The sequence below is a fragment of the Crocodylus porosus genome, unplaced genomic scaffold (assembly GCF_001723895.1).
Source record: "Crocodylus porosus isolate Cpor-Errol unplaced genomic scaffold, CroPor_comp1, whole genome shotgun sequence".
NCBI classification, from domain to species: domain Eukaryota; kingdom Metazoa; phylum Chordata; order Crocodylia; family Crocodylidae; genus Crocodylus; species Crocodylus porosus.
In genome coordinates this window covers 19,384,211-19,410,298 of record NW_017728931.1, presented here as the reverse complement: position 1 = coordinate 19,410,298, position 26,088 = coordinate 19,384,211, and the positions used below count along the sequence as shown (strand labels likewise).

The window sequence follows — 26,088 nt, the reverse complement described above, 5'->3', positions numbered from 1 at the left end:
ACTGGGGAGGACCCTGTGCTTCTGTGGGACGCTGCATCTGCCGCAGAACCACAGTGTTCAGAGCCCCTGCCTCTATATACCTCTGTATACTTAGAGGTATATAGAAAAAACATTTAAAACTGCATCTATGTCTGAAATGCCAAATCTGTCTGAATCTCTTTAAATCAATTCAGAGTGTTCTGAATTAAGAGAGATTAAAGGGTCCTTTGATTTGATTTGGATTTGGAGATTCAGACACTGAATTGGGCCAAATCTCCACCAAATCAAATCAGGGACCAAAGCTTCATACAGCCTTAATATGTATCTATTTTGGTTAATCTATAAGGTGTGAATCTACTCTGCATTGTACACAGTTTAATTCTTCCAATACTAATTTTTGTCCAAGATATAAGCTATGTAGGAAGAAATCTATAGGGGCAAATTTCTAGTGAACTTATAAAACATGATTATAATATTTATGGATGTATCTGTCTACATGAGTAAAAAGGTGGGAAGTGATCAAGTTAGATGTGTAGACACCAGCTGATGTAAGGTGTCTAATTCCATTGATATCATAGAATCAGTGAGTCAGAAGGGACCTAGCCAGATCATCTAGTCCGACCCCCTGCCATGGGCAGGAAGGAGCACTGGGGGTGGAAGGGGTCATAAGACCCCAGCCAGGTGCCTATCCAGTCTCCTGTTGAAGATTTCCAGGGAAGGTGAGAGCACCACCTCTCTGGGAAGCCTATTCCAGGCTCTGGCCACCCTTACAGTGAAGTAGTTCTTCCTACATGACATAAATGGGGTTGCACTGATTTATGCCAACTGAACAGCTGACTTATAATGCCTATTTTCCATGTTCCTTTGTGCACAATCCTACATACCCACAAATTATTGTTAGCACATGCTCAGAGGCCTGTATAAAGCTTATCCATGCTGAATAGTCAGTGTCCAGTGGGGAAAGTTCTTTTTCAGAGATGTAAAATGATTTCCTTCCAGCATGTGCCTGTCTGGAAAGGCATTACTGCAACTCTTCCACCCCAGGTGCATTTTCTCTTTCTCTGTATTGTTACAGAAATTGACCCCCACCCTAATGAAAGGCACACGCGGTTCGTGTGTATCAGGTTCACTTAACTCATTGGCGACTATGATGGAGCAAAAGTTTACGTGCTGCTTGGAACGATTTTATTTTTGTTGCTGTTGAGTCTTTCTTCACAGTTAAAAAATGTCAAATTAATTTACTTCAGATAAAAGTAATGTGGTCAGTAGAAAAAGTAGAGAAAGTCGGTAGAAAGTAACTGCACTTTTTTCACTAGGCTGGGATGCATAGAGAAGTGGGTGGAAGGCAGGGACTGAGAGTCAACACACAGTCCCATTGACTTCAATTTTGCGGAAATGGCTTCCACTTCTATTGTTTCTCAGAGTTTGCAGCAGTCAGGTACCTGGAATGTGATTTCTCTTTTGCTCCTGTTTCATCTCATCTGTGATAGATAAGCATGTAGTAGTTCATCAAAGCATTAGGAAAGGCAGGACTTCTCTTGGCAATACTTCATATTGCATTTGGATTCTACCTTTGAATTCCTACGTTCCTTGCCTTGCAGATAAAAAAAAAATGTCTTTCTTCTTTATTAAAAATGTATCCAGCAGTTTGTCATGGTTGATATTGGAGACATTCTCTTCACCAGTACCTTGTAAAAACATCCCAGTCAGCTAAAACAACAAGTCAAAGTAAAAGTGCTACAGCTATTTAAGCAATTACTATTGTGTGCTTGAGTGCATCTAATGTTGCAGTCTGGGAGGGAATCATTTGTGTCCCTTGGTCTGACAGCAGAGAGCTTTTTGCAAAACAGCTGGTCCTTCACATAATGCATAAATTAAATTGTCATTTAACACTTTATGATTGCAAGACAAGTGGTTACATCTATAGTCACCATTTACAGGGAAATTATGCAAGGTGATCAGAAACTTTTTAGGAAATTACACCCTTTGGAGATATAGGCAAAAAGTTAATTCATGGTCAGTTCATAGCCATTAGAGGTTGGTGGGCAGCCTGAAGCCTAAGAGAAAAAAAACAGGCAGAGCCAGGAATGGAAAACAAGTGAGAAGGAGCCAAGGAAGTAAACTGTAAGAATGATCTATAGAAGGCATCTATAGATGCCTTAGGGAAGGAGCTTAGAAGCTTGTGGGGATTGGGAAATGTAACAAGGAGAATTGGTAGCCAGGAAGATGAAGCAGCAAAAGGCCTTTATGCTTAGACTTGAGCCACTTGTCAAAGGTGTTCTCTATATCCCTCTGCTGTCCCCAGTCCACAGAGCATATAGATCTCCTACAGTCTGTATATCAGGAGCCTGGTTCTGTAGCTTGACACACACAGGCTTCTGGGGTTATTTCCAATGTTCAACTTAGGACATTTTGCTGCTTCATTCCCTTGCCAAAGTCATAACTGTTATACATTAGGATGAGTAATTTTTGGTCACTGAATTTTACCGAAGACTCAGTGTAAGTGAATCACAAGCTGGATCAGTACCATTCTTTACCATATACGTGCTCCAAGATAACATGTCTGTGGGAAAAACTTGAGAGGTTTATTTTAGCCTTGAAAGTGCAACATAAGCTATATGGAAAGCATCTGGGGAGGAAATGCTTTTTATGCTCTCTTGCTTTGCCCAGGATAAATGTAACTGAAGTTGAAAGCAGTGAGGAATGGCTTCATATCTAGAGTTATTTATTCTGTGAGTTATTCAGGCAAAGCCTGTAGATCATGTCAAAGTGTATTGCTTATCCCAGTGTGTGGAGGAGATTGATTTGAGGGCATGAGTTAATTCTGTGAATTGGAGGAGTAGAAGATAAAGTTCAGTCTTGTGGTAGTGAGAAAAAAGAATGAATTATGGAGAAGGAGGGGAGTTTGCTTTAGGGAGGGACATTGTGCAATAGCAAAGTGAAATGGGAACCACAAAATGACACGATCGCCTCTGGGGAAAGTTTAGAACCACATGCCTCTCAGAGGCTATAATTCACCAAAGGCACCAGGTTTAGGGGCAGGTGAGAGGGTGCACTCAGCTCCATTTATCCTTAGAGCTGTGTTCCATTATTAAGGCTCTGGAAATACTTAAAATGTCAGTCTTACCTTCTCGGGCATAATTCTTGGGCTTTTTCCACCTCTGCATAAAATTAATTCCCCTTATACATCATACCCCCTTGCCCTCAGGGTTCATCTCATTTTTGACAGCTTAAATGTTACATAATAAAATAAACCATTTTCCTCTCTGCCAGGTTGCAGGGCTTTGCAAATGAGCCCCTCTCAGTGAGGATGGAAGGAAGTTCTGTAGCTGCCCACTAGAGCACAGACAGCCTGAGGGTCTCTGTCCTCTTTTATCCTTGCTCTCTAATATGCTTCATCTGATGCGTGGCAATTCAAGCAATTTCTCCTCAGTGCAGCTTCCCAATGAAGGCTTTATGTATGGGAGTGGTCAAAGGAGCTTGAGGAAATTAGGTGCTCAACACTCACTGAAATATAATGGATGCCTAATTCCTTTGAAAACCACAGCCTATGTTTTTTTTTTCTGCTGGGCAGCCTATGGGGTGCACACAGCTGTTTTTCAGTTACATTTGTCTTGTGTATTGGAATATTGAAACTGGCATGCTAAGAACTGTATAACCTTATCACACATTTTTCCCCTAGCACACCACTTCTGCTGCTGGGCCACTTTTGCCATGCCTGTTTGTTAAATAGCTGTATTATTCTTGCAGTAATGAGTTGAAAAGAGACAGAATTTTATAGCTATTGTAATGCAATGTCCCCAAGGCCATTTCTGCCTCTCTTATTAGTGTTGAATAAGGCCTGACACCACAAGGGGTGACACTGACTCAGATGAGCCTACTGAAAACTGAGGGTGCTACTCCTTCTTCAAGGTGTCATACTCAGGCCATTAAAAACTAAGCATACCACAAACATAATGGAATATTGCAAAGTCTTTTTTAAAATCTACATGTTGAACCACTAGAAATAAATTGTGACTATGCATTGGTTCATTGCCATGGTAAAAAATGAGGAAAATAATTATTTTAATTTTTTAAAGAGAAAAACCACAGCACCTACTATTTTAATAAATGGTACTTTTGTGGCAAAATTGCAAGTCAAATACCCACTATTTTTCAATAAAATTGTTTAAAACAACTTAATGCTACTTAAAGAGTAATTTAAACCCATTAAAGGAATTCATTCTTTATTATGTTGCACATATATACAGTGCAACCTTTACATTTTGTAAAAGATTCTTAAGCCCTAATTCAGGAAAGTATTTAAAGCTGTGTTCAGTGAGACTATTTTCAGGCTTAAAAGCAGGTACATGCTTTAATGCCTTTCTCAATCAGTATCTAATCAGGGGTGGGCAAGGATCTGGCCCACCAAGGGAATTTTATCCGGCCCATGGCAGGTCCCTCAGCTTCTAGGTGCAGGTGGCAGCCTCGGCTGTCGCACATACAGCCGGTCCTACCACCCAGGAGCTCTGGTGGTGGTGGCTCCTTCTGGCTGCTGCCACTGGTGTCACTGCTGCTGCTGGACCCAGCTCATCCACCCCCTACCCACTGTGGAGGTGCTGGACAGAGTGGGTAGGCGGGGTCACTGTAGAGATTAACCCAGGATCCACGCAGGCAGGGTGCACTCAGCTGAGCTGATGGAATGGGGCCACAGGCAGGCAGGGAGCCACGTCTGGGAACGGCAGAGGCAGGCAGGGCCAGGGCTGGGATCTGGGGTGGTTACAGCATAGGGCTAGGGCCTGGGGCAAAGCCACAATCCACTGTCCACATGTCCCTGCGACGGATGCCAGTTCTGCAGGCAGCGGCATGCTGGGAGCGGATCACAGCTCTGCCCCAGGTCCCAGCCCTGCACTGTTACCATCCCAAAATCCCTTCTCCAGCCTACCAGCCCATCCTGCTACCAGGCACCATGCCCTGCCTGCCTGTGGCCCCATCCCACTGGCCTAGATAAGTGCTGGGCTGGTCTTCATGGAGACCCCAGGTGGTATACAGGGCCAGATCCCAAGGCAGAGCTACTGAGGGAATTTTGGTGAGTTGTTGGGGGTGTTGACCCAGCCTGCAGCAGCTCACCAAAACTCCCTAAATAAATGGCCCCCCAGCCCAAATAATTTCCCACCCTTGGTCTAAACTGAGACCATTTCAATACCTAGAAACCATAAACATATAAACAGTAGGACATTTGCTCATGAAAATCCTCAGCCACTCTTCTGAGTGTGTCTCGGGATTATTTTTTCCAACCATACCTAATCATTCAGTCCATTATGGCCAACCCCTTTGTCAGTTTTCCAGTTCATGGATTCTGCCTTCTGATTCTAGCAGACAGTTTCTGTTGAGGGTGATGAGAGCTCCATATGCCAAAGAGAGCATACCCTTGCCTCTCACATAATCACTAATCTGTCATGGCTGCAACATCGCTCTAGCATTACCAAAGGCAGTATTTAGCATTTTGCATCCTAAGGCCTTGTCTACACTTACAAACCTAGTAGTTTTTCATTAACCCACTGTATTAATACTGACTGAATCCGAGGTGGTTTTTTGAATGGGACCAAGCGTTCTTCTCTGGTCCCTTCCAAACACACTGGCCCTCTGCTGTGCCAATTCAGAGGCAGTGCCCTCAGACCATTTATACCATGCCTTTTTTGCAGCTCCCAGCACCAGCATATTGTAGGTTTTTAAAAAACTGTAAGACCTGTCTGGGTCGCACATACCCGGAACAGGTAATAGTGTGCTTAAACACAATTTCTTTTTCCTCTGCAGAAGATGCATCATAAGTTCCATCCTGGCTGAGAACTGGAGATCAGTATAGGCCTTGTTCCTCCCCTTCTGTCTGTTAGTCTCCCTTTGGCATAATTAACCATATATTTTTTATTATGGCATCAAGGTATTAATTATATGTCCAGTTATAGTAGTTCAAAGTCAAAGACTTCAGGCAGTGATGGTATCATCACTGCCTGACTTATGCACTTTGGATGATCCCCTATGCTGACTGGCCATTTGCTACAAATCCCTCTTGCCTTGCCCCACACAATCTCTTCAGTATCACTCCCTTTATGCTTTCCTTCTTCTTCCAGTCTTCTCCCCCCACCTCTCCTTTCAGCACCTTCTCTCTATCTCTCTCTCTTTTAGTCAGGGTCTTCTAAAAAACACTTAAAAATTACAACAATACTAAAGCAATATCAAAACAACAATGTGATAGATGATTTTCACAAACCATTGTGAACTTAGTCTTCCTTGTATGTAATCTTCCAGCTACTTAAACCTCATCTTCCTTGTCTGTTTTGATTGTAAGCATGTGGTACAACAGGACCATGGTCAGTGTCAAGGTTCCTTAGAACAACCTAAAAGAAATAAGAATTGCTTTGTAAGGTTGCAGTGTTCCATTTCCAAGTGACTGAACCACAAGTACTGAGGTAAGGGATTTGGCTCTTTCTTGAAGCCTAAGTACAGACTTCTTAATTTTCAAGGATATCTTGCAGATTCAAGCCCCCATTAGGCATGCTTTGGAAGATGAGTATGGACCAGATTCTGACTGGATTTCATCGGTGTAATTTCTGTGTGTGCAGATCCTCTTGTATTGTGCTGTGGTGTAAACAAGATCAGGATTTAATCAGCCCATACATGCCAACAGAAATATTAACATACCTGCTTCTGTATGGGCATTGGATTACTTTGACCCACAAATTGAGAAATAAATAGGTTAGGCAGGACCTTTGAATAGAATTAAAGAGACACATCTTACATGTTTCGAGAATCCTGAAGCCCTCTAACTAAAATGAGATTGAGTTCAGGAAAGGTCTCGGTTATCTTTTAAAATAAGTTTGTTGCATAGCTGCAGAGAAAATATTGCATTAAAGAGCAGATCCAGACCACTGATTTACTGGACATGTTCTAAGTTTTAGGTTCCTTTCCTAAAGCCTGGCTTCCCGCAAGTTACCCATCAGCCTGCAGTTTTATTGTTTTCTGGCAATAAAAGGCCACTGGCCTTTAAACAGGCTAGATTTTAGCATCAGAATATGTCTTTGTTTCATTATTAAACCATGGTGTGATAAACACCCTATCATAAACATGCTATCTATAAAGAGAATCACTTATCTTGTGTTATAAACAAGAGAAGTGTAACATAAAGTCATGTTGTTAGAGGGCAAGTCCCGGGTGCAGTCCAAGATGAGATGGCAGCATGGGGGTGATGTTCCCAAGTTAGCTTTACTGTAGCTAGCTTGGATATTAGTACCAGCAAAATTGCAGCAATACAGACTGTGCAAACCCTTCCCAGTTCTTGTGCAGTGGGTAAAGTCCATGCCCTCAGTGCAACCATACCTAAGGCTAAGTACAATTTTTGCCTTCGGAGCATTATCAGCTGTGTAGCTCTGGATGCCATACCTCAGCTTGGAAAGCCCTAACTTACAGATGTGCCCCTAACCCTAGGTGGAAAGCAGGGGAGTGGCTGGGGTTGCACTGCCCCAGGCCCTTCCTTGCCCTGTGCTCAAAGGCTTGCCAGCACAGAGCCAGTGCTGGGCTCCAGAGCTTGGTGCCGCTGTTTTCAGCCTGCCATAACCCCCCTGGGCTCTGCTGCCAGCCATGGAGCCCAGGCTGCTCACAGTAGGGTTTGCAGCCTCCTAGCAACCTGCTGCAAGCAGCCTGGGCTCCATGGCCGGTGGCAGCTGCCCAGATCCTGGGCTGGCTGTGACGTGCCAAGCAAAATGGCCTCATGTGCCATGTTTTGACATCTGTAAGCAGCCTATATTTTTAAAACTGTAATGATTTCCGAATCAAAATTATTGTTTTTTTGAGGGAAAGACTGACCCATGTTTAATGTGTGCTTGGGTTTCACAATGGTGTTAGGGTGGTGTTTTATTTAGGACAGAACTAAAGCATAAAATAGCATAAATAAATTATGTGCACTTTGTCTAAAAAAAAAGGGTGTTCCTCAAGTGCAATATCACTATTCTTAAGCAAAAACTTTTCTTCCTGTCTCCCATCATTATTTCTTCACCTTAAAAGACAGTAGATTTAGATTGCACAAGGTATAAAATATTATTAATTGCTTATATTATAGCAGAATCTTGAAATCCCAACCAAGAGAGATGCAGATTTTTTTTTAGTGAAACACTTTTACATTGGAAAATACTGATTTACAAAAATAATACTATCCCTAGGAAAGGATGTGCACCAATAAGCTTCTCCTTTAAGGGGAAAAAAATCCTAGAAAGAACTAAATTCTTAATATGCCCTGTTTAGACATTTGCAATGAAAAATATTTCTTTCTGAGTTGAAAATATATTTATTGTAAAAATGTTAAAAACAAAATATTTCAGAAATATGAAAAACAAATATTTTGGTGGCATTTTTATAGTCTCAAAAATTCTCAGAGGTCTTGCCTTACTCTGCTATGCACTACTGTATAGACATGCATTCCTTGCTCTAAAAAGTTTGTAGTCTGAATAGATAAGAGAGATAAAAGGCTAGAGAAAACAAATCTTTTGCCCAGTTTACAAATGAAGCACTGAAACAGAGAGAACTTCAGTGATTAGCCCAAGATCATACAAGTACTCTGTAGCAGAACGCAGAATGGACTTCAGGCCTCCTCAGACCAGATCCAGTGCCTTGCCCACATTGTCATTTTATGCTTCCTCTTTGTATTATTCATTGACACTGTAATGCTTGTCCTTAGCAGTTTTTGCAGGAACTTGACATAGTGGCTTCCGTGCTCCATTGGGCTTTATCACTCAAGGGTTCTAGCAGTTAAGTATCCAGGTTTCTTTTTTTTTTCCTAGTATAGCTGCAGTATCAGGAAGTCACAGTCCCTGTACACACCTCAGATTCCAGGAAAAGAATGCACACAGTAAAGTATAAGTATGCTTTATGTTGTTCTGCCAAATAACTTAAAAACAGAGACTCCAGAACTGTACTGTAGTCACCTATCTGTGTATTAAACTATACCATAGGTTGCAGTAGAAAACAATACATGCACTTGTATGTACAAGGCAAATATCTTCAATCAGGGTCAGATCTGGAAGGGATGTGGTGGTGCAATTCCACCCCACTTTGTTTCCTGGTCCATTCCACAGGAGTTAAGTATCCTCTCTCCTTTTTCACAGTCTTGATGTTCAACTAATCAAACTAGTGTTTCTTCTGCAATTCTGCTGTCTGTTACTTGTTCCTGGTAATGTGACCCCTATTTCACAGCCCTACAGACTGTTTAGCTCTAACTAGGAACATTAACTCACATGTGGAAATCATTTTCAGTGAAGCATTAGATACACAGTCAAGAGGGTCAAGAAGGCTAAGTTTCATTTTGAATCTGAAAAGAGATGCCCATTTCATTCTAATGACTACAGGTCCTATGAAACAACTTCTTTTAACTATTTTTGCTTTTTGGGGTTTTTTATACATAATATATGATATAGCAAATTAATGCACATTCCAATAAATTTATGTTTGTTTTTACTTCAAATCAAAACTGAATAATACAACCCTGGGTCACTAGCTTATTAGTAAGACGTCTGGTATCTTTTTAACTTGAGAAAGATATATGTTATGTTACATAGGATGATGCATTGTACCATCCTGCACCCCACTTTTCAAAATCCTTTAATCCACCACAGAAGTCAGAGGAAAAAGATGGCATTTGAAGTCTGTCCAGAAAGTTAACAAGCCAGCTTGAGAGAAACTCAACCATTTATCCCAAAGCAACCACTGGGATGCTCAGACCTGCTCTATTCTTTCCCTGCTTTGCTGCCAGGAGGAGCGGAGGATCTTTTTTGTTTTGGTGATCTGGCTGAAATTAGTTTGGTAGATTCCATGCAGCTCTCAGTGGATGAACATTAACATCACTTGCACCCCAGCTGACATTACTTGACAGCTTTGCTGGAACACTCAGAGAGCAAAGGGACTGATAGGACCATACATACTACAATCCTCCATCTCTTACAAAGGTACCCTCCTACCAAACACAGGCATATAGGTAACCATCAGGGCATACATACTATTCTATGATTAAGTAGAGAACTTGGGCATGATTAGTCTGATACTTACATGTATGCACCAAAAAAAAAAATACAGCTTTACAAGTTCACCATTTGGCTTGCAGTCCAATACACTGCCTCTTATACTGAGAGACTACAAAGAGCTTATAATATATTCCCGACACCTTCAGAGAAGAAACTTGCTGGAACTCTGTCTCTGCTTAATCTGCATATACACAGAACAACTTTTTCACAAATTAACTTTGAAAACCCAGGGAGCCTCACCATCCTTTACCTCCCCTGTGCAAGGTGAAGTTTCTTTCTACCTGGGAGAACTTTTACAATCTTTGAATTTTCCTCCTCCACCCTGACAAAGAGTGTTTGGACCCGAAAGCTTGCAAAGAAAGAAAAATGTTGCTACTATTTAATTGGTCTAATAAATATATTGCCTCTAAACCAAGAGTTTTATCTGCCTCTGCATTTTAGACCAACACAGCTACAAGCTATATCCTTAAAATATATTCTGGAATGTAAACTTTAAAGGCACAATATCATCTCATGAAATCAGAAAATGTGTAATAGGTTGGACAGGAAGGATCTTGCAGGTAGTTACAATGTATTTGTGCCAAGACAAAATAAAGAGGTCATCATGCCTCCATATGTTAGCAGAAAACATTGAAAAATCTCTGATGAAGGACTATAAAGCTGAAGTATAAGACTGAGAAATGCCTGGAGGTTTAGAACCAATCAGAATGGCACATTGACATCCCCCTGCAGTAAGGCAGTCAAAAATGAGGGTGGAGATTAACATTGTTCCTATTCTTGGGAGTGAAAAAAGAAACTTGGTGACTTGACTTGAGGTAAACCAATTTGGCAGATGCATTTGTGAAGAGGCTGTAGGAGGAAAGATGGTCTCCATGAACTAGTTAACGGATTAAGTTTTTCAAGTGACTTTAACTGCAGATGAAACCCAATCCCAGTACCAATAGACTAGCAACCTTCTATGGAATAATGTGTTTGCTTTTGAGGTAGAGAAATAGTAACAGGCCTCAAGGAACTGTGAAATTAAGGGAAACCAGGAATTCACCATTAAATAATAAAGACATGTCAAGTATGTACTGGCTACAGAAGCCAGGATAGGTTGCTACACTGATACAGTAGATTCTTTATCACTCCTGCTGCTGCAATTCTTCCAGAGTTAGGAAAAGTTGTTACTGACAGCTTGGAACTAATCCTATTGTATTTTCCAGGCCTTTCAGCTCTCATCATTTTTTACCAAAGTTATTAACTATATACAACAGGAAAAAAAAGTCAGGACATAAACAATTAGAAGCACCATCTGCCAGGCTTGTTACAGATCAAGTTTAGGAAACTAGTCTGGGATCTAATCTAAGTAGGGACCTGAAATCTGTGGCATAATGGAGGGGTTTTCAACATTTTTGGATCAGTGTACCCCCGGCAGCTGGATTTGGAATGCGGGGGGCAGATGTGGAGCAGAGGGGGTAGGGGCGGTGCACAGCCAAACACAGAACAGTGGCAACACGGTATGCTAGCTTCTCCTGTGTCTGGCCAGGTGGGTGGCACCTGCAGTGTGGGATAGTGTGTGGTGGAACCCTGTCCCTGCACATGCGTACCCCCTAGGGCCTTCTCAAGTACCCCCAGAGGTATGCATACCCCCAGTTGACAACCCCTGGTTTAATGCATTGTTCTCCCCCGGGGTCACAACCTTCCTGGAGATTATGAACTCCTACTAGCATAGGAATTGCTGCCCTTCCCATTTTGGAGGCGATCTTGGCTAGATCCTACCTAAATGGGAAGGAAATCCCAGTATAGAAAATGTTGTATAGTATTGTTCTTGTGTCTGAAACACTATCTCCAGTTTATCCCATGCTGACTTTGAAATAGTATATGCACCATACTGTACTATGACCCTGTTAATGCTTTTATGCTTTTGTTATTTCTCACTTTCTGTCATGTTAAGTCTGAAGTTGGGGAACAGGTTTAGTTGGTTGGTTGTTTCCTGTTATTTTTTTGTCCTTGAGTTTCCAGAGCTTAATTGGTCTATTTGCATAAGTAATAGATAGACATGATGATCTCGCTCTATATTACTCGTGAAGTCTTATTGCTTTTGAGCTTTCAGACTCTTTGTGGACCCCATTGTATTCATTTTTGAATATTGACATTTCCAAAAAACATTATACATCTCAGAAGTGTCTTATTTGTTTACAGGCCATATCTAAACACCAGTGAATAAGAGTGAGATGTTGTTTTGCTTTTTTGTTAGGAATTATTTCTTATTTTCAGAAGCTTTCTATTATCCAGTCATGTAGCAGAAAAAAAAAAGGTTTCTTAAATTGTCAGTCATGCAACACAAATAACAAAAGGCACAAGCAAATAATTTACAAACATCAAATGCACTACAATTTTTTCACAGAAGCTATTTACTGAATTGGGATATATAACAAATCCACCTGCAAACTGTGATCATTTAACTGGTAGAAGAAAAGGTTATATTTATTCTAAAATTCATTCTGAGTTAATTTCAGAATGTAGTAGATCAGTCCTTTTATGATAAATTAGGGATTTACCATGCAGCATTGGACTAAATTGTAAAGTCCATACTCGGGCAGAGTGCCCGTTGTCTTAAAAGTTTGTGAATTAAGCCTTTGATTGCTCAACAAGATCTGTGTTGATACAGCCCTGTGCCCATGTGGAGCTTTGTGGAAGTCCAGGTGGCTCCAGGTAGATACAGGAGTCCACCACAGATACTATAACATGCTCCAAGATTAAGGGTAAATTTCACCCTTGCAAGAGGGGTGAATTTCACCCTTACATAAGGGTAAATTTCATCTTCACTGACTTAAAGGAAAGTTTTCCCTAAATTGACTGAGGCTTGGAGTGGAGGAAGTGACATTTTCCTCCAAGTACTTTTTCATGAGAATCATAAATATCTTGGAATATATATTTTTAGGAGATTGATTCTTTTACCTCCTTCTCCTCAATGTTTAAATCGCTTAAATGGTAGTGGCACCTTGTGGCACTAAATCAATGCAGCAGCATCAAAACTGTTACTAAGCCTTTGGTCATGTGATAATTGTAAATCAGCATTAAAAACTAGAATGACCTTTTTAGTCATGTTCTGCAATGCTCTTCTGCTGTGGCTTCTAAAAGGCCCCTACATTTGACTAAGCTGCTGAAAGTGAGCGACTCCCCTTGAATTTGGTGTAGTGTCAGAACTCCCTTGTAACAAAGTGCTGTGTTGTTAGGAATTTCTGATAGCACCAAATATATTTCATGAGTTGCTCTCAACCAGTCAGGCTTGGGTCAATGTTAAGGAATCTCTGAGCCTATTAAACACTTAAATTTTAATCTCCTGAATGTAGAGACTTTGATTTTGTCATATGATTATACGGTCTCCAGCAAAACGGGTGACAAGTGATTCAACTCTCTGGGAATTATGACTAGGGACAGAAGTTACATATAAACCAGTTTAAGTGATCAGAAACTGGTTTAAACCTGTAACAGAACAGAATTTTAGTGCATATAAACCAGTTTCAAAATGGCTGAAACTGGTTTAAGATAAACCTAGTTGAATGTAGTATCAGACTTAACTGATTTAAGTCAAACCTCTCTATGTATAATGAGGTTGGGCAGGGTCAGAGGTAAGGAATGCAGCTGGAGTCACGATTTTGCTCAAGAGTAAGGAAGTAGAAGTGCAGCAAGTACAAGTGATTGTGTAAGGGAGATTGCAATGGTTATTTGACCCCAGCAGTCTTTCCTGCGTAGAACAGGGGGGCTGGACCTAATGATCTCATGAGGTCCCATCCAGCCCTAAACTTCTATGAATCTGCGCAACCGGTTTGTGGAACTTCTCTCCCAGACGCCTTTCTGGTATAAGTTCAATTTCAGTCCACCAGCATCCCAGCTTTGCAGCCCTGGGCTGGGCTGGGATGTGCTATCTGCTTGAGCAGAGTAGGGTTAGCCCTGCCCCTGTGCTCTCTAGCCTGAGCACTGAGGGTTGGCTAACAAGGGAGCGGGGGTGGGAAGCCTGGCTGGGGACACAGCCCAGGCTGCCTGGTGGAGACTTTTCCCCCACTGGAGTTGAGGTGATGGGGATGTGAACCAGCAGGTTCAGGTGGAGGGGTGGGAGGGGAGTTTTAAACCCCTTCATGGCCCATGAAACCCTAGCCCAAGTCTGCTTTGGCAGAGTTGGGGGGGCTTCCATGTTTCCACCCCATGCCCTGCTCCAGCAGAGAGCACAGAACATGGCCATGCCCCAGCTGGGACTGGCAGGGTGAGGCAGGGAAGGAGGATTTAATCCCCCTCCCACCCTCCCACCAGCAGAGGACCCCAGCTGGGGTCTGCCTGGCCTTTCCCCCCCCACTGGCCACTTAAGTGGCAGGGGGCATGGCCAGACAGTGACCCATGTAGCAGCTGGAGTGCCTCACTGCTGTCCAGGGCCAGTGTCTGGCCATGCCCCCCTTCCCCACTCAAGCAGCGAGCAGGGGGGAAAGCCAGGCAGACCCCAACTGGATCCCATGCCAGGGGTCCCTACCCTCCCTTCACCTCATGTTGCTGCTCAAGGCCAGCATCTGGCCGCGTCCCACCACTCAGGGATGACCCTGGCAAGGGCTGCTTCTCTCTTCCCCCTCCAAGCACACCCTGGCTGGGGATCATGAAGACCATGGTGGGGGTTTAAATCCCACCCCAATCATACTCAGCAGCCTGCTGGGGTCTGGCCACACCCCCTCAGCTCAGCTTCCCTCCAGCCTTCCAGCCACTGCCAAAGGGAAGGGAGGGCATGTTCTAGCACCCCCACCCCACCACAAGCTTGTAGCCTGAGCCACCGCAGGCACGTGGCTGCATTATTTCTGGAATCAAAAGTGAATGTCTGTTCACTTCTCTCATTTGATCAAAGATTTGATTAAATTAACCTGCAAAGATTAAATCAACTCAGTCTCGGGCTTTTTGAATATCTGTACTTAGCCTATGGCAATACAAGTCAATAATAGTAACCAGCACAACTTAACAGTGTGCCATTGGTATATACTTAAATAAGAATGCCTCTTCTCCTTCTGCTCTGATGAGACTTGAGGGGACAACATTAATCTTCGCTTCTGTTCTTTATTTCAGGGAGTTCATGAATCTAAAGGAGTGACTGAAGATTATTTGAAACTGGAATCCTTGATACAGAAAGTTGTTTCCCCTTATTTGGGCACATATGGTCTGTATTCCAGTGATGGACCCTTCACACACGCTTCTTGTATTTTGGGTAAGAATAATAGAGGCCCTGGGAGTTTCATTTGACATAAGGGGTTAAGCAGAAGCTTTGTAAACATGTACAGTCAATAACCTATAAAATATGATTACCAGTGCCTTCAGACCAGGGGCATATTGCTTCTGAAGCACAATGTTGTGGGTACACAAAACTTAGCTTGACCCTTGTCTTTTGAACTTCTGAAATAGAAATTCTGCTAATAAACATTGTAGAGCCTGGGTTATATGCAGGTCAGACTAGCCAGTCATGATGGCCCCTTTTGTCTTCCTTATTTTACAGATCTGTGTGTGAGTTTATATTTCCATCCCACCTTTCACTGAGAACAGTTAAACTCAAGATCTTCATGGACAGTGAGAGTTAGAAGGGAAGTAGATAAGCAGGTATAAGAAATGCATGTAGGAGTCACTTTGCTTGAATGAAACCATCCCTGAAGTAGAAGAGAGTGCACTATCTAGCAGCACACAGTTACTCTCATGAGTTGTTTAGAACAGAAATCAAAGAGAAAGGCCAGGATTTTCAAAAGCATGTGGTGTGAACATTCCTACTGCCTTTTAAGTGAGAGCCCTCTAAGTGAGATTGCAGTTAAACAGATTTGAATAATTTATCCCATAGAAACTGCAAGGGAAAAACAGGCTGGAACAAACAAGTAGTAATTGTACTCAAAGATTTATAAACAAGTCTTTTTAATACCCTTTTTTGGACTAGGAGAACAGAGGAACGTGTAAGTTAAACTGTACATTTTCTATGCAGTTAATTTAATCCATTTCCTTGTCAGAAACTGTTGTTTGGGCAGTTGATTTTCTCTTGAAGCTTTATTGAAAGTGGGTTGTGTTGCACCAGGCATTTAAGAAACAAATCAGTTTTATGTGAGTAATTCTGGGGTGGTTATTTATAGAAAGTGGTTCAGCATTATTGCTTTCTATTCATCACTGCTGGTAAAGCACCTAGATGTTTTGTATAGCATAAGAGCAATAGAAATACTTCTGCCAGCACAATAAAATTTCAGTGAAATGGTTCTCTAAAAAGTAACGATGCCTTTGTAATATTTGAAAACAAAATGCTGAGGCACCAAAGCCTTTGTTGTATTATTATATATGAAAAGAATTTGTACGCTCAGTAACACAGCGGGGAATCTATGTAGACAGAGGGCCAGGTTCCCAGCTGTAAATCATTGTAGCTGTATCAAAATTAATGGAGCTGTAGCAACAGGGGATCTGTTTAAACCAGAAATGTAAATCTGTAGCAATGCCCCTGAGTGAGTCTCCTGTAGAAAAGGAACTGAAGTCTGATGGTTCTAAAAGCACGAGTCTCTACTACTGCCTTTAAACTAGTTGACCTGTTTCTGATCCAGTGCATGGCTGGCCATAATCTAGCCAGATTGCATTAGCCAGGGGTAAAAGCTGCATCTGCAGAACCCCAATGTGAACAATGGGTTAAGTTATATCATGCAAATGGAGGTTTGCTTGCCTTCATCGGGAGTTCTACCAGTGCTGCTGTCCCTCTCTTCCACTTACGGCCTCATGCCAGGAACATCCCTAAAGCAGACAAGAATCTGAAAGTGAAACTGATGTCATTGATTTTCCTTGTTCAGGAAGAAGCAAGTGCAGAATATAACCTTAGTTATAGAAATGGTTTGTTTGCAATATCTGATGTTTAAGCTGTGCCTGCGTAAACAGATCAATACAGGTTTAAAAACCTAAATTTCAATACTTGAGATATGCAGAACTGTGTCCTAATTTAAAGCAGTCATAATTTTATATGTTACCATGCCATGGGGTTATATTTCTAATTGGCTGTCACCAGAGCTTAACTGTTCCTTCTCTAGCTACATGGGGATGGACAAGTGACAGTAGCCATTCTTCTAACACAGAGTAGTCTGAGCAGTAGTCAGTATCTGTCCTGTAAATAGGAAAATGGTAGAACCTCTGAAAAGGTTACAGTCGTTGCTCAATAAGCATTTCAGTCTTGTGTGAAAGTTTCATGGAAGCCTAGCCAATTCTAAAAGGTTCCCAAGCACAGCAGTATTCATTATAAATTGTTGCCACCTAGGGGCCACTCTCTAAAAATCAGGCTCTCATTCTACCCTTGGAAGTAATGTAAAGAATTAAAACTTGTAACTATGTGAAAACGAGCACAGGTTTAATAGACTAGTAAAACAGGTTCTGAAATTATTTAGGTCACTCCACATTAGCACTGTGGGTGCTTGCAGACATAACCCCCTCCCCAAAACAAAACAAAACAGTGCTTCAGTGTTCCTGCACCAAGCCACATGCATGCCCAGGAGAGGCTGCACGTTGCTTCAACCCAGCTGTGCAATGTCTGTAAAGGTCAGGCATTTTAGTGGAGCTTTTTGGGTGCTTTATCTAATAGCTGATTGAATCAGCTTTAGCTATAAGCACCAAAAAGTACCTGATCTTTACAGGTGCAGCAGAGCTGGGTTGAAGTAACAAACTACTTCTTCTGGTAAAGTTTTGTTTTGTTTTTTTAATGTCTGCAAGCAGCCATGTAAGCTTTCAAGTCAAAATTTTCATAAGTTACTATGGGTGCCTTCATTTTGGATATCCAAATTGAGACACCTGAAAGCTGTCTGATTTTTCATATGGGCAGTGGTGGGTCATAACCACCCTCCATGAATTTTGTGTACTGAAGTAATTTAATTAGTCCACAGAGCCATCTGTTTCACCCACTTTTAGTTCAGCCTAAAGAGTTAGTTTGTTGAACAAAGTACAAATAAACCAAAAGATAACTCAGTCCCAATACTAGGAAAAAGCGGCCTCTTTCACATCCTCACAGTTGACCTTAAAATGAAACCTCTGTTCTTCTACATGCAAGAAATTTGCAGGAATATCCATGGCCATACAAACCTGGAAGCATAATCTCAGTCTTAATTTGTCATTTAATAAAAGCTAATATATCCCAAGCACCCCGATGTTCAATAACTGACTGAATCACAGAATCATAGAGAAGTAGGTCTGGAAGGGACCTCCAGAGGTCATCTAGTCCAGTCCCGTGCTTGAGGCAGGATTATTCCTATCCAAACTATTTTATACAATCTATAATCCAAACTGCATAAAATTGCCATCAACCCCGACACAACACAGACATAACATCCTAACCTGGCACAGGTAAAGTGAGGCATGGCAGCAAATGTCCTATTTCTATGAAATGTTGTTAATATATGTTCAAGAGATCCCAGGTATGTATGTGGCCATGCCCCCCAGCTACAAAGAAAGGCAAAAACCACTGTGGTCCCTGCCATCCTGACCATGGGGTAAAATTCTTTCCTGATCTCACATATGGCAATTGGACTGACCCTGACTGAAGGGGAAATACCCTCTGGTCAGGAATCTCTGGCTTTGGTCTCAGCAGGAGCATTGGTACACCCACCCCCCTCAAAGGCCCCAGCCTTAGCTTTAGCCAACACCCAGTGCCTCTGAGGGAGGCTTAAAAATACCATGACATATGTAGCAGAAAGTGAGGGTGGGGGTAACCAAAAATAGTCCAGAAACATGGGAAATATCTGTAGTAGAACATGAGTACAGGTATACCTAGATCATCCCTGACTGGTGCCTGTCCAGCCCCTTCTTGAACATCTCCAGTGATAGAGGGGCCACAGCTTCCCCAGGTAGTTTATTCCACTGCCCCACTATTCTAACAATGAAGAAGTGTTTCCAGATATCCAGTCTGAATAATTGAAGTTGTAGCAAAGCAAGTTTAGAGCTGCATCCTCTTCCCTGCAGCAAGAGAGAAAAGGTGTTTTCCCTCTTTTTTATGGTAACCCTTAAAGTATTTGAAGACTGCTATCATGTCGCTTCCTGAGACCCTTTTCTGCAAGCTATACATGCCTAGGTCCTTCAGCCTCTCCTCATAAGAATTGTTTTCCAGATCCTTTATCCTCTTAGTAGTCTGCCTCTGGACCTTCTCTAACTTCTTCATGTTCTTTTTAAAATGTGGAGTCCAGAACTGCACACATTACTCCAGATGAGGCCTAACCAGCACCAAATAGAGAGGCACTATCACCTCCTGTGTCTTGCACCTAATATTTCTATTAATACATCCCAAAACTACATTTGCCTTTTATGCAGCTGCATCACACTGTGGACTAATATTGTGTCTGTGATCTACCAAGATTCTCAAGTGCTTTTCCATACTGCTGTCATCCAGCCAGGTGTCACCCATTTTACATTTGTATTTAATTATTTTTCCCAAGCTACAGCACCTTGCATTTGTCTGCGTTGAACTTCATCCTATTATTTCTAGCCCAACTTTCCAATCTGTCAAGACCCTTCCGTATTGCTCTCACATCTTTTGGTAAGTTCACAATCCTTCCCAGTTTTTTGTTGTCTGCAGAGTTGCTCAAGAAGCTTTCTATGCCAGCATCCAAATAGTTAATAAACATGTTGAATAGCACTGGGCTCAGGACTGACCCCTGTGGGACTTCACTCAAACCCTCCTGCCATTCTGATGTGGACCCATTAATAATTGCCCTTTGCTTGCTGATATTAAGCCAATTATGTATCCACCTTATAGTAGTTTTGTTCAGCCCACACTTCTCCAATTTGTTTAGGAGAACCCAACTTGTGTTCCAGGCTGCTTAATCTTCCTGCCAAAGGAAGGCCTCATAGTCACTTCTGATCTGGTCAGTGTCATTCCTGGCAGTATTGTTGGTGCTTATGTGGACAAGCAGGAAGGGGTAATGGTCCAAATGATGGATGAGCTTTGGCAGTCTGTCTGTGACGTCCTGAATTCAGACTTCAGGCGGACAGTACACCTACCAAGCCCCACAAATCTGGGCAACACATTGGTGCTTCTTTCTCCTGCAGAAGGGAGTCACAAACTACCACCACTCTTTTCATCCTTGTTAGTGAAGTGGTCCTCAAACCCTGTCCTTGGGGCCTTGCACTTCGTGCTCTATAGGCTGCTGACAATTCTGCCTCATGCCTGCAGATGTCTCCTCCTCTGCCTCTTCCTCAGCAGATCCACTGCAGAATGCTTGAAAGTGGTTGCTGACTTCAGTCTGCTACTCTTCAATCCTGGGGTCCTTCCTTCCATCTTCAGGTAGTCACATGCTGCCACTTCTCGTCATTGCTTTTTGGCCTATCCAGTACCAGCCTCTTGTCCAAGTAATCTTCCTGATCCCTGATTCAATGCAGTGTGGATACCCATGCTTTGAATCTTCTCCAGAGCAGACACTAGCATACTCTTGGTGCAGACAAAGTGCTTTTGACCCTCTGGGAGAAATACAAACATGTCACATCCCACACAGGTGACAACAGATGACCCAGACTCCATTTGTGCCTCATTTGCTCCCTGAAGAATATGTTTGTAAGGAGGGGAAAAAAAGAGAGAGGATCAGGAGGAAAGGGAGGAAAATACACACCACAAGAACCTGCCACCAGAGCCTGGGCAGGGACAATGTCCCCCTGCCCTGGCAGTGGGGAGCTCAAAGCTCCTGCTGTGAGATCATGATTGGGGAGCAGGCACTGAGAGATCCTTATCTCCATGCCCCAGCCTGTTCCCCACCCAACTCTGTGATCACAGAGCTCAGTGGGGAACAAGCTCCTCAGCCTGTTCCCCACCCAGCTCCACACTCACTGAGCTGACCAGGGAACAAGCTCTCCAGCCCCTGCCCCACAATCACAGAGCAGAGGTTGGGGTCTGTCCCCATCAGGCGCATGTCACAGCTTCACACCTCGATTGGGCAGTCAAGGCACAGGGCTTGGATTCCCTGTGGAGAGACATGGAATCTCTGCCCAGCTGGGGGCTCACTACCAACTGCCCCACTGGCAAATTGGGACTGTGGACTGGGACCTTCCCCTCCTCTGCAGCTCTTTCCTAGTCCCCTACCCCGATCAAGGAGCTGGGGCTGGGAGCTCCCTCCTGCTAGGGCAGGGGACCATTGTTCTTGCCTCAGTAGCAGCAATCCCTCAGGGACAGCCAGCAATGTCACAGCCCTGGCTAGGAGACAGCTGTCTCCTGGATAAGTGTTCCTTGTCACCCTAGGCTAGCACCCAGGGGGAGCCTCAAGCTCTCCCCCCAGTGAGAGCAAGGGTCCATTGCAGGACTCAGCAAATTGCTGGGAGCAGCAAATCTGATCCCATGTCCCTTCATTTGTAGACAGCTGCCCGGGAGTGTTTACTTGTGGGTAGTTTACTGAAAGCCAAGTCACTCGGGTCATGTGAATTTGAGAATATCTCAGATTTCATTTCTTTTAAAAAATATGTTTCTAGCGTTCAAGGTTAGGAAAAAACTAAGAAACGTGAATCATGTAGGTCAAAAACTTTAAAGTCAGATAAAAAAAGCTCAACATTTAGACTTTTAAAAAGCTTGGGACTTTTAAGCCAGTCTCAGATATTAGGAGCCTGACTCATTATTTTGAACACAAAGAAATACTGTAATATACTATAAAAGGAATGGGCTGCATTGATTTTAATTTGGATTTATTTATGTTTACAGAGAAGCGATTCTTTAGACGTTCAAAATCAGGTGACATCCTTTCTAAGAATCCTGTAGTGAGATCAAAAAGCTACAATAACCCACTACTGACCCCAGTAGCTGAGTACGAAACAGAGGGAATTGCAGCCAATGGCACTGGCATCCGAAGACACTCTGTTTCTGAAATGACTTCATGCATGGAGCTACAAGGATATTCCAATCTCACAACCATCATGGACAATGGTTCTAAAAGTTCTATGACAGCCACCAAGAACTCACTCTCAGGAGACCAGGAAAGGCCCAGTGCCAGTTCAGTACAATGTTCCAGCAAACTTAACACAGCTGAGCAACAGAAAGCATTCTTCGACCCAATGGATGACCAAAGTACAGCTTTTGAGCTGGGCAGGGACCCTATCTTGATTCCAGTCCCTTCTTCCAGCCCTGAGAATATAGTGGACCAGATTTTGGAGTCAATTGACTCTGATTCTGAAGGAATTTTCATAGATTTTGGTCGAGGTTCTTCAAATTCATCAGTATACAATGTGGATGTGAGCCGCCAGAGCATCAGGTGAAGGGCAAGGGAAACGCATCCTTGGTTGTATTATTATATTTAAAAGTAACTGGTAAGTTTGGCAGGAAAGCTGTATACATAAGGACAGATTCTCAGCTGTTCTAAATTATCATAGCTGTATCAAATCATTGGAACAGTAATAATTTACACCTACTGAGGCTCTGTCCCTGCCCAAAGATTTTTTTAAAATACCAAACATTTCATTTTCTATCCTTCAGCAGACTATTTTTTACTTTCTTTGTAAGATTGTGAGGGGTTTCCCACCCCCAAACTGAAAAGCATTTGATAGAATGCTGTTGGAGCGGGAAATGTGCATTTACTGACATAGCCCTGTGAATAGCTGTGTTCACTTTTAGTTTTACTTTTCTTGAAAGTTTCCCATAAAAGAAAAAAAAGGAAAAATTGTTCTTTGAACAACAAGGTCTTGGTTGGAGTGGGGGGAAAAGAAATCTCTTTATGAAAGAGATTTTGAAAACAAACAAAGGTTGCAGCCACAAATGTAGCAGAATACGATGACTTAGAGATTTCTTTTTTTTTTTGTACGTCTTGTATGCACTCCTTTGGCTCACCATAAGTTAGAATTATTTTAAAAAAGGGCAAATAAACAACAGTAATGTGCTACATAGTGTGATACAATGCCTCATGTCTAATGTTTGTGTCACAAGCATCTATGTATGAGAGTTGTTTCAAAACTGTTTTTTAGGACCATGTTGATTTTCTTTTTAACATAACACTTCCAAGAATTCTGTATGCTGTAAACTCTTGGACAAATCCTGATTTGTCCATTCTGTGAAGAGATTTCAGCAAGCTACACGTTACTTGTTTCTTGTGTAAATAAAGTTATGGCCGTTAAATGGAAATCTTTATTAAATGTTTATATACTTAAAGGAGTGTGTACAGTCCATACCATAATTAGACACTGATCTTTGAAGAGTTAGACTGAGCCTGCAACTCTTCTAAGTATTTACAGCTCCTACTGTACTGAAGTAACTTGAGTTCATCTGATATAAGACCCATCAAAATGATCCTAGGAACAGGACTCCAGTAGTCCTGTGTACAGGAGTTTAGCTACGTAGCATATAATCATGTTATAGTTTCTAGGGTCAAAAGGGACCTGAGTAGATCATCTAATCCAAACCCCTGCCATGTGAACAGTGTAGTTGAACCCTAGTACAATTGTACTGGAAGGTGGAACTCAAAGTCACCCTGGGCACTGACAGATGAGCAGCTCCCCACTGTAACTCATGGTATTTCACAGGAAGCACCGTGAGTTACAGCATTCCCCACAACCCAACAGCCATTCACTGTTGGGTCCAGGGAAATGAACTCCAGTTTGGAGCAGCTGAATGTCTGCAGCCACTCTCCCTGCTGTCCACCCCACCCCATGTTCTGGTACTATCTTCACAATGGAAGGGGGGAAGGGAGAGGAGGAAGCTTGGTCTGGGGTTTCCTCAGCGTGCACTGGAGGGTGGAGTAGGTAGAGTGTAGTACTTCTGTAAGGGCACAGCTGTAGAGCTCTTTCAAGGGGCCAATCATGTGACAAATGTAACTTCTGTCTGTGCCCTTCATTACTGGTATCTGTTTAGGTAGAGTGAGATCTGTATTTCGCCACTGTACATAGTACAACAACAGCTGTGGAAGCTTCCCTCACAATGCTCTCTCTTGCGCACCCATTCTGCTTCAGTCCTCAAAGGCACTCAGCCATTCCTCCACACAGTCTTGTATACACACCCACTAGGTAGCCTGCCATCTAGTGAAATGCTCACTGTCAATTTAGGGGACTGGATTTCCCATGCAATGTATAGGAAGATTCAAGTTCCTAAGGAAGGCAGTCTTAGAAACCAGCTTGCCAGGAGAGATATTCAGAGGAAAAGAGTAGGACTTAAGTATCTCCTACTGCTTGGGCTCCTCCCCTCCACTATTGGACCTGGGCACCCAAGTGAAGTCTACTCAGAAAGATGATTTTCAAAAACTGAGCAGGAAAATGAGGCCTGTCACCCAAAGCAGCCATTAACTAGAGTGCTAGGGCACGTACTTAGGCAATGGGAGACTTGGATTATGTTTCTGCTCCAGATCAGGTAGAGATTGTTTGGGACCCAGGGTTCTCACACCACATGTAAAGGGCACAAACACCATAATGGTGAAACACGTTTTGTACTGATTTTCAAGCATACTCACCTGCAAAAATCAGGAGATGGAAGAGCTGAGCTTGTTTCTCCCCTTGCCAGAAGAGATTTGAATCCACATATTCTGCTTCTGAGAAAACAGTTTATGGCATATTGTGGAAAGGGAAGGAAGTGTGCTCTCATTTACTCCTGGTAACGCTGTTCTCTTTTGCATGGACCACATAAGCAGTCATTGGACCAGAGGGAGAATGGCTTTGTGGCCATTTAGTTAGGGTTCTCATTTGGGAAGGGGGAGACGGGGCTCACATCCCATCATGGAGAACAGGTTTGAGTTTTAAGCATTTGGTGGACCAGAAACTGAAATCCAGGTTTCCCTCTTTCCCCATGTGAGGGCCACAGCCACTTACCTAGAAAGTTGTGTGTACCTCCTGTATACTCACTCTGTCTGCCTCGGTGCCCCACCCATAACATCATAGAGTTGACACTTCTGAAAGTCAGCAGACATAAACTTGAATCCTTGCAGGCAGAAGAGAGTAAGTGCTCTTAACACTAAGCTCTTGATACATTGACTTCTCCCCCAGCCATCTTTCAAACAAAAAGCCTGTTCCCCTGTTACTGTGGATTTTTAAAGAAAGGAAGCTTCAGCTGCCTATTTCAGTGAGAGTTTTCATAGATTTCATAGACATCAGGGCTGGAAGGGACCTCGGAAGATTTTTGAGTCCAGCCCCCTGCTCCAGGGGCAGGAAGTCAGCAAGGGTCATAGGATCCCAGCAAGATTAACATCCAAATGTCTCTTGAAGGTGTTCAAAGTAGGTGCTTGAACTACCTCCAGTAGCAGTCTATTCCAAACCTTGGAAGTAAAGAAGTTCTTCCTTATGTCCAGCCTGAAATGTTCATGGAGGAGTTTGTGACTGTTCAGTCTTGTCATCCCTTGGGGCGCTCTGGTGAACAGACGTTCCCCCAGATCCTGGTGGTCAACCCTGATAAACTTATAGGTGGCCTCCAGATCACCCCTGAGCCTGCGCTTTTCCAGGCTGAAGAGTCCAAGGTAAGTAAGGGGTGGGACCAGCAGCAGCGCTTGGAGTCCTTCTGGTGAAACCTCCCAGTGTGTTGCACCAGGCTGGGTCCTGCATGCATGGAACTAGCCTAGCTGGGGCCCATGCACATGGGACCCAGCCTGGCATAACATGTGGTCCCTGCGAGTGGCATGGGACCCTGGATGACAGCCCAGAGCTGCCCGAAGGTGCATGGCACCATGCCTAGCTGGGCTGGGCCTGCACAATTTACTACAAGTAATGCTGGGTGCCAGGCAGCCAGGGGCAAGCCATGCTGCCCTGCCGCATGCAGGGGAGCTGTGCCAGAGGGCCCCAAGTGCCCTATTTGGGGCATGTGGACCCTGTGCGAGGGACAGTTCATAGTCTGTGCAGAGCTGCACCCTGCAGGGGGCAGGGGACCCACCCTGCCTGAGCAGCGCCCCCCCCACAGAGCCCTCCAATGCCCACAGTCCCCCTACAATCCACCCACAAGTCCCTCACCCGCATACTTGGCCATGTGAGTCAAGAGTAAGGGTACTGGGGTGGGGAGCAGGCTGCAGGTTGAGAGTGAGGGACAAGGGCAGGTGCAGGGCACTGGCATATCAGTACTGCTTAGTGCTGCACATCTTGGTGAGTGAAAGGGGTAGCAGCAGCTCTGATT

The 26,088-nt window shown here is 43.2% G+C and overlaps 1 protein-coding gene across 5 annotated transcripts in view; it reads left to right on the top strand.

Moving 5' to 3' along the window:
• PRR5 (proline rich 5) overlaps positions 1-23,154 on the top strand; it is a 147,465-nt gene extending 124,311 nt beyond the window's left edge. For all 5 annotated transcript variants that reach the window (XM_019544312.1, XM_019544313.1, XM_019544310.1 and 2 more), the window contains 2 exons: positions 15,117-15,255; positions 21,718-23,154. In XM_019544312.1, coding sequence (XP_019399857.1) covers positions 15,117-15,255; positions 21,718-22,268 — 690 coding nt within the window. In that variant the 3' untranslated portion in view covers positions 22,269-23,154. The remainder of the gene's footprint in view (positions 1-15,116; positions 15,256-21,717) is intronic.
• The last annotated feature ends 2,934 nt before the right edge of the window (positions 23,155-26,088 follow it).